This window comes from Hipposideros armiger, unplaced genomic scaffold (assembly GCF_001890085.2).
Source record: "Hipposideros armiger isolate ML-2016 unplaced genomic scaffold, ASM189008v1 scaffold_57, whole genome shotgun sequence".
Taxonomy (NCBI): domain Eukaryota; kingdom Metazoa; phylum Chordata; class Mammalia; order Chiroptera; family Hipposideridae; genus Hipposideros; species Hipposideros armiger.
The window spans coordinates 313755-325792 of NW_017731407.1; the positions used below are offsets into that span (position 1 = coordinate 313755).

At 35.9% G+C, this 12038-nt stretch overlaps 1 protein-coding gene across 1 annotated transcript in view; it reads right to left on the bottom strand.

Annotated features, from left to right (window-relative positions):
* Positions 1 to 10815: 10815 nt before the first annotated feature.
* Positions 10816 to 12038, bottom strand: part of ADGRV1 (adhesion G protein-coupled receptor V1) — a 548236-nt gene continuing 547013 nt past the window's right edge. Inside the window, exon 84 of the mRNA XM_019641108.1 lies at positions 10816 to 11255. Coding sequence (XP_019496653.1) covers positions 11137 to 11255 — 119 coding nt within the window. The 3' untranslated portion in view covers positions 10816 to 11136. The remainder of the gene's footprint in view (positions 11256 to 12038) is intronic.

A 12038-nucleotide genomic window follows, 5' to 3' on the forward strand; every position in this document is an offset into this window, starting at 1 on the left:
AATAGAAGAGCCCTGTGTTGGCTGAGTGGAGGGTGCTGTGAAGATGGGCAGTGTATGTGGAGAATGTTTGGATTGTGTGCAATTAAATATGAAGCATGCTGGCCTGGGAATCCAGACAAAGTGGCAGGAGAAGACCAGTTTTTCCCTTTGCTTTTTAGTGCTTGAAAATTAAAGGGTCAGTTTTATGCAACAAAAATATTTGGTGATTAGATTTGAAAGTTATTTGAAATCGCCGACTACCTTAAGGGGAAAATTTTAAAGGTAAAATTTCCTTTGAAATGCAGCATAGTTTTTTTGTTTTGTTTTGTTTTTCCTGAAACATAGAATCCAAAATTCTGAAATAATACCCCAAATATTCACTCTTCAGTGAATGTTCATTTATGACTATCAAATATATGCCATTATCTTTAAAATGTTAACATTGTGGCACCCATTGATTGGGATAAAAGTACTCCTTTTCTCCTTCTATAAACTGCCAGTGACAGACCTCTCCGGTGGCTTGGGGCTTCCTCCTTGTTTTCCATGCCCAAATCAGAGGTTCCCTGGGGCTGAGAGGGAAATCTAAGGCTTTACAAGTAGAGATTCCTCAGGCTTCAGCACCCACAGCTCCAGTAGTCTTGATATTTACGCGGGTCCCTGTGAGTCAGTCATAGCATCTATGAAGCCAGTTATAAAAGTGGGTTATTTCCACCAGGAAGAGGATGCCCAAGGTCTTCAGACTCTAAAAACACACCAGCCAGGGGTGAGGGTGGGTGTAGGAGAGATAAATAGGTAGAGCACAGAGGATTTTTAGGGCAGTAAAAATACTTGTATGATTTTATAATGATGGATTATGTCATTATATATTTATCAAAATCCATAGAATTACAACACCAAGAGTAAACCCTAAAGTAAACTTTGGAGGTTGGGTGATTATGATGTGTCGATGCAGGTTCATCAATCACAACAAATGTAGCACTCTGGTGAGTAATACTGATTTATAGAGGAGGCTGTGTGTGTGTGTGTGTGTGTGTGTGTGTGGCGGAGGGGGGGCTATATGGGAAAGCTTTGTACCTTCCTTTCAATTTTGTTGTGAACCTAAATCTGCTCTAAAAATTTGTCTCAAAAAAATCCACTAGCTACGATTGTTTCATTAGAAGTTGACTGAACAAAAAACAAAGTTGTCAAATGCCACCTGTGCTAAATTCAGGCCTTAAATAATTTCCAACAAATTATGTATTTTTTTTCAGATTTCAAAGGTAACACATTCTTTTTAGCAAACTTGAAAACTACAGAAAAGCCAAAAAAGAAATTATAAATCTCTGAATACTATTAACAATGTTACATACATACATGTGTATATTTGTGTGAGAAGATGTGTGTACAAATATAATCAATATAATATGTAAATAAATGTATGTAATATATTTATATACCTATAATATATAAGTACACTTTTGTATGTATATTATATATGTAAATATGTAAAACTTTATTTTACATATTTTGTTAGCTATAAACTTATAAGCTATAAAAGTTATCTCATTGCCCATTCATATTTTTTAAGACACTTTAAAAATATTCTTTCAGTGACTTCAAAAGAGCTTTCTTCCCACATTTTTCTTTCTTTCTTTTTTTTTTTTTTTAAGATTTTATTGGGGACTTGGAGGAGGGGAACAGCGCTGGGGAATCAGGGAAGGGGAACAGACAAGTTGCTGCCCTTTTGTTCTTCAGTCTAGTGGTGGAGGATGTTGCCTCACCGGCCCATGTTGATATTATCATTACACTCTTCCCGGGCGATGGCCGGCCGCTCACAGTGGCCCACAGCAGCTCACGAAAGCTCACACCCACTGCTGGCCAGCCCCACTGCAGTCCACGCCATCGCTGGCGACTCATGGCAGCCCAGCTCCAGGTCGAGCTGTTGTTCACCATCTTAGCTGTAGAGGACGCAGCATCACTGGCCCTCATGTGGGATCCGAACTGGGGCCCTGTTGCCCAGAGCTGGCGTCCCAAGCCAACTCCCAACCAACGTGCCACTTGGCTGGCCTTCCACATTTATTTCATTCTCCAAAAAATTGTACCATAGAAAAGCATGTATACATGTATAAACTTCTAATATTACCGTTTTACATCTTTTTAAAAAACAAATGATATTCTCTTCTTTGAAATTAAGCTTTAGAGTTATTAGGGAGAACTGTGAACTATATAACTCATGAACGTCATCAAAAAGAGGCCTTATTAAATCCTTTATCATGTGTACTTTTTTTGCATGCCATGAGCTTATATATTGCCATTGGGATCATTGTAGAAGCCATATTTTTTAAAGTCTGTCTATTTGGTAATGACTTTAATAGTTTGGGCCCTTGTCTATGATTCTTTTGCAGTACTTGAAGGGTCAGTTATTGCTTGAGGAGAACCAGTGGTCTCTCTGCTTTTCCCATAATTAAAATGATAAATGATAAACCTTTTTAATGGTTTCTTTTCATTGGAAACCTTGGCACTTTCAAAATCTATTTATAAAGAAGGCTTACATAAGTCACTGGTAAGTATGTGATGACATGCTGAGCCTACTTTTTACTTTGCCTTGAAGCAGGCAGTGTGAGCAATTCCTTTCTCTGCTTCATATTACAGAGTTAGTCCTAACACAGAAAACAACTATTGTTTATTCCAAAAGCCATACAGGGCCTTGAGTTCTACAGATTATAACACATGACAACCAGGATCTAGTGGAAGAAATGCATGAAATTCATTATACTGTACCTCCAATTGGCATTTTTGTATTCTAAAGGTCTAAGTATTCAGCAACCATGCTTAGGAGAAGGTATAAATGCAAAGAAAAGTACAAATCACTAAAGCTAAAAAGCTTGTCATCTTTAGAGAGTTCCTAATTTGTGGTTACAGTATTATTTATTACAATCTAAATCTTATGAAGAATGGTTGTTCTCCAAGAAGAACAAAACTGGCCAAATACTTTAAATGCTAGAAAATGAAGGAAACTTATAATTCCATATGACAACCTTGTATACTAGAGAGAGTATTTGAGCAAAATACAAAATCCACTGAACTTTGCCTATAGATGTCTATAATTGGATGAGATAGGCGCATATAACAGTACCAAGAAACCAAGAAAAGTATGTAGTAGTATGTGTTTCGTTAATAGGAAATATAAGCTATTCTCTTTGCAGGAATGAAGCAGAATCTGAGTTTTCTTACATTGAATCATGGCATGCTAAATCTCATGACGTTTTAGAAAATGTTGTGTGTTTGCAAAGGAAGCTTTCCAAAGAAATCATTTAGTATACAATTCTGTTTCTTAGTAAGATCGCCTTTAAGTAAAACAGGCAGACATTAATCTAGAGTGGTACTACTTTCCAGTCCCTTAGTAAATCTTTTGCATTTCAAATTTGTCAAGTATTTAAAAATGCTTGTTTCTTTTACTCCTTGACTTAAATAGTACTTGCATTGCAAAAGAAATCCAATTTATCTCTGGTCTTTAAGGCTTGTTCAATTACTACTTTGTTTCTCATAACTGCATCTACTTATGACCCTTGAAAAAATAATTTCTTCCCCTGAATAGGATTCATTCTTTTTATTATTTGTTCTTAATATTAAGCCTATTATGAAAATCCAGTATATGTACTATACATTTTTCTGGAGCTGTAGGGGCCAGAATTGGTCATATTTATTTGTATAAGTTTCTTTGTTTCACATAGAAAAGTACTTACCTTTACAGGGTTTCCTAAATTATCACCAGGTAGAGTCTACTGGTCTGAATTTCAAAAGAAATTGAGCAATGTGTAAATAAAATACATTCTTCTTTATGGATAACTCTTTCAACTTGTTAACCCCTAACAATAACTTCAGACTACTTATGGTTTTTAGGTTTTTTGTGTGTGCGCGCATGTGTGTGTGTGTGTGTGTGTGTGTGTGTGTGAGAGAGAGAGAGAGAGAGAGAGAGAGAGAGAATCCTCCTGATCTGTGGGGAGAGCAAGAAGGTTCATCCCATCTTGCTTCTTGCCTCTATCTTATATCATAATTCACCCACATACAGAAAGAACTTTCCACCACCTTTGTCACAAATACCAATTGTGTTGAGAACACTTACAGTTGGGTGTCTTTCTATCTCATTTATGCTGAAAATATATTTACTTTGTTGGTGAAAATCCTACAAGGCAGAAAATATCAACTGCTCTCCACTTTACTTAAGGCAGGAGCAGAACTTGTATTTTCAAAATGATTTTCTAAAATTGCATTATTGACTATATAACCCATATTTCAACACTTGATGGGGAGGATACAGCTAAGAAGTGTGTGCAGAAAAAATAATCTGATATTTCCACCTACAGAGTGGAAGGGATGTGTATCAAAATTACTTCTGTGAGGTGTGAAGGACATGGTGATCACTTAGATTCTTTACTAAAGTTCTGATGAGGATTAGCACTCAGAAATGGGACCTGCCCTACTCTCAAATACCTTCAAGCGCCTGATGTACAAATGCAGGTGCTGGTATGGGGACAGGATTGAGGTGGGCAGGGGAAAATTTCTCCTGCTGTGCTGCCCATCTCTAAACTCAGCCTGTTCTCTGAGGACTGAGGACCTTAATCCTCATGAATAATTTGCGTGACTGAATACTCTAATAGTGCCTCTACTTCAGGGGCTATTCCATGCTCAGTGTCAAAGAAGTGTGTTTTTGTCATTTCATTTATTTTATTTTGTTAATTTATTGTGCCTGTACTCGATACATTTGAAATAACAGTCTGCATTGTAACACTCAAACCTAGATAACATGTAATTTCTAATCTTAGTGAGCCAAGGGAATAAGACTAATTGTACTCTGAAGGTAAGAAACAAATGTCTATCAGATTGTTAGTGTCCAAGGTACAGCAGAACACACTATTAAATAGAAGCAATGCCTCTACTTAATACTATTATGAACTAATGTTTGATATGAGTCAAGAACTTTCCATATCCAGCCACACTGATTTCTCAAGAAAACCCAAAAGATTATGAAGCAAAAGTCATTGCTTGTTGCTAATCTTCAAGATAAACACTAAACTATGCAAACTAGGCTTTCTTTCTGGTAAAGGACTAAAATGTAATTTGCTAACAGGGCTGCTTGATCACTAGTCTTCACTTGCAAGTGCTGACATTGCATAAAGAAGGAAGTTCAAACAATTCAAAACATGTATTTCAATCTTTTCTGGAATTCCTAATAACCTCGCACAGAACCCCTAATGACATCTGCAGAACCCCAGTTGAGAAACCCACACTGGACTGTAAGCTTGTGAAGAGTGGGAACTACATTCTATTTGTTTTGATAACCTAAACACCTAGCACAATGCCTGGAACAAAGCTGATGGCCAACAAATATTTGTTGAACTTAAAAAAAAAAACAACTTTATCCTAATAGCTAAATTAGAGCATCATTTCTCTTGATCGTTTGTAGATTTAGTTACAGATTTTTTTGCCTTTAAAAATCCAAAAGGATAGCAACTACTGAACAAATCAGATGCCATATCATCTTTATGTTACCAAACAGTTTTCACTTCAAAGCTATAATTTGTCGAATTTTGTCGGGAATTCACTCTGCTTCCTTTTAATCCAAGGAGTCATGAAAGCCACTGAAGACCTATGAAAACCTTATTTCCATTCTGGCAGTAGTCTATACAACAAGTTTCAAACTAGGATGGTGTTTTAAGGATTACTGAGCAAGGGGAGGGGGCCAATAGAGAGTAAATAGACAATAAGAGGCAATATTTACTCTACACATTTCACCATGATCTGTTAGTCATAAGGGCTTTTTGTGGAGAATTCCATATGCATGAATGTTTTGTAACCAAAGGGTTATAATCTACAATTGTTCTCATACTTACCTGGAAAATATGTTTTCATGGGCTTCAGGAGCATGAAGTTCCTTCTTCACGCAAGTCCAGCGCTCGTAGTAAAGGATAATGATCAAGCAGCCCTGTTAGCAAATTAATTTTTATTTTATTGCAGTAAGAACATATAACATGAGATCTACCCTCTTAACAAAATTTTAAGTGTACCATACAGTACTATTGACTAAAAGTACAATGTTGGACAGCAGATCTCTAGAACTTATTCATCTTGCCTAAATGAAATGTTATTATGTCCATTGATTAGTAACTCCCAATTTCTCCCTTTCCTCAGCCCCAGGCAACCACCGTTCCACTCTTTTATTCTATGAATCTGACTATTTTAGATACCTCATATAAGTGGAATCATGCAGTATTTGTCTGTCACTGGCTTATTTCACTTATGAATAGAATAAAAGGGCAACTTATGGAATAGAATGGGAGAAAATATTTGCAAACTACATATCTGACAAGAAGTTAATCTCCAAAGTATAAAGAACTACTACAGCTCAACAGCAAAACAACTAATAACCCAATTAAAATATGGGCTAAGTACTTGAATAGACATTTCTCCAAAGAAGACATACAAATGTCCAACAAGTATACACAAAATTATCATGACTAGTCATCAGGAAAATGCAAATCAAACCCACATGATATCAAACCTCACACCTGTCAGGATAGTTATCAAAAAAACCAAAAGATAGCAAGTGTTGGCGAGGATGTGGAGAAACTGGGAATCCATGTACACTTTTGGTTGGAATGCAAAACAGTACAGCTGCTATGGAAAACATTAGGGAGTTTCCTTAAAAAAAATAAAAATTGAACTACCATGTGATTCAGCACTCTCACCTCTTGGTATTTATCCAAAAGAACTGAAATCAGGTAAAAGAGATATTCGTATTCTCATGTTCATGACAGCATTATTCACAAGTAGCCAAGATATGGAAACCCAAACGCCCATCAACAGATGAATGGCTAAAGGAAATGTGGTATCCACATACAGTGGATGCTCTTCAGCTTTAAAAAAGAAGTTATGCCAAATGTGACCACATGGATGAAACTTGAAGATAAAGGTATTTAAAAAGAGAAAACCACCCATTTATTATATACCATAATGCCCCTGATGGTTCTTCAGCATCTTTTTGTTTTAGGATTCTCACCTCCTTTTTTAAGTCTTTTATTAAATGATTATACTTCCCTCTGGTAATGTGGCAAAAGTCTTCAAAATGATATTGATGGATGTACAGAGTGCGGATATATACTATGGGGCGGGATGAAGAACTGTTTCATTCACTTCATGAATCAACTTTTCAAAATATCTTTAAATCATCTATTGTAAACTGTAATAGAAATTATTACCATGATTTTCACTGCTTCTCTTGTTCTCAATTCCCACCAGGACTTTTAAAAGCTCTCTCTCTTTCTCCCCCCCTCCCCCGCCCCACCGGCCTCCACACACACCCTTACCCTTAAAATAAATATAATCATACTCCAGATTCAAAACAAGTGATGTTGAAATGATTTGCATTATCTCTTTCCTTTATTAGTGTTATAAAACAAATGCTATCAGTACATTCCTAAATTTAAAAAAAATCAAATTTATGATTTTGCTCATAAACTCCCAAGGTCTTATCACTAGCAAAAAGTACAGTGTACCCTGCTTAAATTTGAATCTTTTTATCTATTAGGAAAGTGATTACTTATGTTTTCTCACAGAACTAAAATACTACGTCATGTAGTGATATTGCTAACGACTTCCTTGAGCTGAGTCACTGTTAGGGACTTCAACGCTATAATCTTGAGGCTCACAGCCCAGTGAAAGCGGTGAGTCCCTGGCAGGGGTGGAGCTGGGAATTGAACCGAAGCCCTGCAGTTGGTTCTCCCACAGACCACAGTGCGGTATTGGGTAACTGCACCCTCTTGTCATACATGATCGGAGACAGGTTCTCCATTTGCTGCTTCTCCTGAAGTCAGGTAATTTACTTAAGTAAAAGATGTTTATTAATCCTAAATCAATGATACTGAAGCATTAGTGAATATCTGAGTTGTTCTTTGTTGAACTTATACTTTATTTCACTAGTCAGTCAAAAAGACTGGTCAAAATTGAAGATAATGGAAGAGTTCCCAACCTTGGTCACTATGTGTATTCTTTAAAGGCTACTTCTGGGCAATGTGGCTCTTCTTCTTGCATCCTGCTAGAGAAACACTAGGGAGGGTGGGTTCATGCCATTAACAATTAAAGGTCCATAGGAAACATACACATACTCTACTGGTAGCAGTGCCCTTGGTGCCTTCTTGGTTCCCACTCAGATTAGGCTACTTAGAGGAGATCCAGTCTGGCATCCAGCTCCTTTGAAAAGGTCAACGCCATTTACTTATCTGATGGAGATCCACCCTCAAAGAGATCTATCCAGAGGCCTTAAGGCTAAACTCAAGGAAGATACTAAGTGGAAAAAAAAAAAAAAAGAAAGAAAGAAAAAGAAAGTGAAATTGTTTGGAAGCTGTGTTCCTAAATAGCATTTTCTTTTTTCCAGTACTGCCTCCATTTCATGTTTAAACTTCACTAATCAGATTTGGGGGATGTGGAAAATATGGATTAAACTCTAACACACCTCAAGAGGTTAAAAACCAACTCAAAGCTGACATTCCTGAGTGAAATTCTTTCTGTGTTTTGCTTACTAAAATTTTTATTTGCCTGCTTTCCCATCTTAGTAGGAATTCCACCAAATCCACTGCTACCCCATACTCTAACTGCATACCTGCTGCACTTGCATCCAAATTATATAGAAAACTCCTTTTTTTAACATCCTAAAAAATAAAAGTTGGAAAAAACCTAAAACAGAAACAAACTAAAAACAACAAAAATATAGAAGCAGAGACATTGCCCAGAGAAATATTAGGTATCTATTGACAGAGGAAAGAAAATGTTATAGAGATGGGGAATACAGAGTTTCTGTTTGGGGTGATGAAAAAGTTTGGGAAATAGAAGTGATAGTTGATTACATCCATTGTGAATGTAACCAGTGCCGCTGAATTTAAAAATTATATGTAAAAATGGTTAAAATGGCAAATTGTATTACATATATTTTACCACAATTAAAAAAACTCAATAATGTAATATACCAAATATTTTTCAATTGCACACTTTAAATAGGTGACTTGTGTGGGATGTGAATTATATATTAATAAAGATATTTTTAAAATATCATGGAGAAAAAGGGGATCAAATCTGAAAGAGAAAGACCATATTCAAAGTGTTATAGTCCTAGCCTTTTAGTTTTCATTTTTAAGAATTTTATGTGATTTGCTTCTTCCTCCAAAGTGCTGTGCTTCCCTGGCAGACGTCCATTTTTAATCTACACTGGGAGGAAACAGGATGGCAAAATATTGCTGCTGTTGGAATATGAAGCTTATTTGTTTTAGCACTATGCCTTTAGAAATCTTGTTTTTCCCTTCCAATATTTAAAAGAATCATGCTGAATAGTGGCAGGTGGTCCTTTTGATTCCTTATCAAGATGGCCATTTGGACAGCAATGAAAACCCAGTAACCTGGAGAGCGGTGTCTCGGATTGGTCATGTTTTTGGATTTTCCCAGATTTTGACAACGTGTAGAAATGAAAATAGCTATTGGCAATTGCTTTTGTTAGAGAATTAGACATCTAGTTATCTGCAAAAAATGTTACAGTGATTATGACTCATGGATTCCACATGATGAAATCTCACATTTCTGTAATCACTACCTAAGCCCCAAATTCATTAAAACCTATTAACAATGTTAGCATGCTTACCAATTTCTAAATTTTCATCTTAAATTTTATATATTCTAACCAATTTCATCAATTGCTTCTACCCTTTAATTTCTAAAGACACAAGTTTGGGTTCTCAATTATTTTTTTCTGTTTCCACATGGTTGACAGGTATAACTTACTCCCAACAACAGCAATTCTCAATTTGGGGCTTATTAAAATAAAACAGACTATGGTGCAATGCTATGGGTGAAAAGACACAAATAACTTGTTGCTTAAGGTAAATTCAATCTTATCACCACCATTTGTAAAGCTCCTAAAACATTATAACTCTACCAATGATGCAGTCATTGTTTTTTATGGTTTGATTTTGTTATGCAGCTTTTATTTTATACCTACAATGACAATACACTGATCAAAACTCAGAATAAGAGGGAGGAGATGGAAGTGGGGGAGGACAAACAGGAAGAAGAGAGGAGTCATTTTATACTTTACCAACATAAATAATGCCACCTCAGGTTTTATAAAAAGCCATGCTTAACAGCAATGATAGAGCACATAGGTCTTTTCATTAAGGCTCTAAGGGAAATAATTAACAGATAAAAAATTTTCTCTAATCTTTTTTTTCAATTTTTTTTCTTGGGATGATACTGATTTTCTCCAAAATACTTAACAATTCCAAAATAAAAGGTCAAAAAAGCTTCCTTAGGACAAACTTGTTCTGTTCCTAATGATTTTTCTGGAATCATAGTCAATGAAATCATCACAAACACAATAGTGTTTGTTCTGGGACAGACTTTCTGATTTCTCATTCCAAGACAAAGAAAGGATGAAAAATCCAAGAAATATTTCTCCCAAACAAACTGTACTATTTGAATAATCCTCTTCTTAGCTGTGCTAAAATGCTTGCTGGAGTTATTTTTAACTGGGAACAGAACATTCATTTTGGAAAATGTTCAGTTCCCTAATTTTATAATGAGCAGAAATACATACTTTCGATGAAAGACTATGCAAACTGCAGTACCCCCGTCAACAGGCAATACATTTTATGGTTTTTAGGAATGAAAGTCTTCTAGACGCTGTGAAGTCTTGAATCTGGATCATCTATATCAATGCTAGAAGAAACAGGGTGCTTGACATGATCTAAACATGGAGTTTCTTTTTTTGCTCATGCACATTTCCTCACAATAATGAGTCCAGGTGATACCAAATTGATTCTACTGTTTTTATTGATTATTACTACTTCTATTAAACAATGTTAGCCACGTAGGATGATTAAAAAAACCAACTAATATTCCTGGAATATGTACATCCTATTAACTGATATAAATTGACCCAGGCTTTCATTGTAGCAGTGAATTTTCAGGGTGCACAAGGATAAGTAATTTATATTCCAACACAACAATCACTTCTGGGTTAATCATCCAGTGCAATTCACAGTTTCCTATTATACAGCTGCATGTACTTATAGAGTTTTAGCACAGAGCCAATACAAATATGAAAGTATCCTCATTCTAATGTTTACTGAGTTGCTAGAGATGGGTGTCAGCGATCGGTATTCTCCTGAGTTCTACAATCTGGGAGTCAGTCAAGGTGCCTCCCTCCTGGCTGCCTTGACCAGATTCATTATCACTGACACTGAGACCAGCACCTGCAAGAGAAAGAGAACAAACACAAAAACACTCAACTATTCGTGCAGTGAATTAAGGGTCAAGTAGCATTAAGACAACACATGCTTATTTCTATTAAATTAGTAAAACAAAAAAATATTTATTCTAAATATTATTAATACCTTAGAATTATAAAACTATACTTTAAATTTCTTTTGGTAGTTGGTATAAGTAAAAATTAAATTCTAAAGACACAAGCTGGGGTTCTCAATCTTTTTTTCTATTTAAACATAGTTGACAGATAACTTACTTCCAAAAACAGAATTTCTCAATTTGAGGATTATAAAATAAAAACATTCAGTCAATTTATTATAATTTTCAGCAGGAGGGTAGGCTTTGCTGTTAGAAAACATACATATATGAGTAAACTCCAACCTCACCTGTACTAAGTCTAGGAGGCCCTTATGCTGAGACACAGTGTGAGCAGTGATCCAAGAAGAAAGACATGCACTGACAACACCTGGTGTCATATCAGCGCCTGGAAGACTCCGGCACTGAATGACTCAGATTTGATCCCACGATAAAAATAATTATGCAACACTGTGCCAAAACAGATCCACACAAGAATCCCAAAAAGCTAGCTGTTAATACAGACAGCACCCAGAATCTCTGTTTTGAGAAAGTCCACTATTCACTACTTTTTTTTACAACTCGGAATAATTTAGAACATTTAACACTATGATTGAATAACACCTTTTCTTCTCTAATGTGCAAGGGGACACAAACGTTCATTCTCTCTCTCTCTCTCTCTCTCTCTCTCTCTC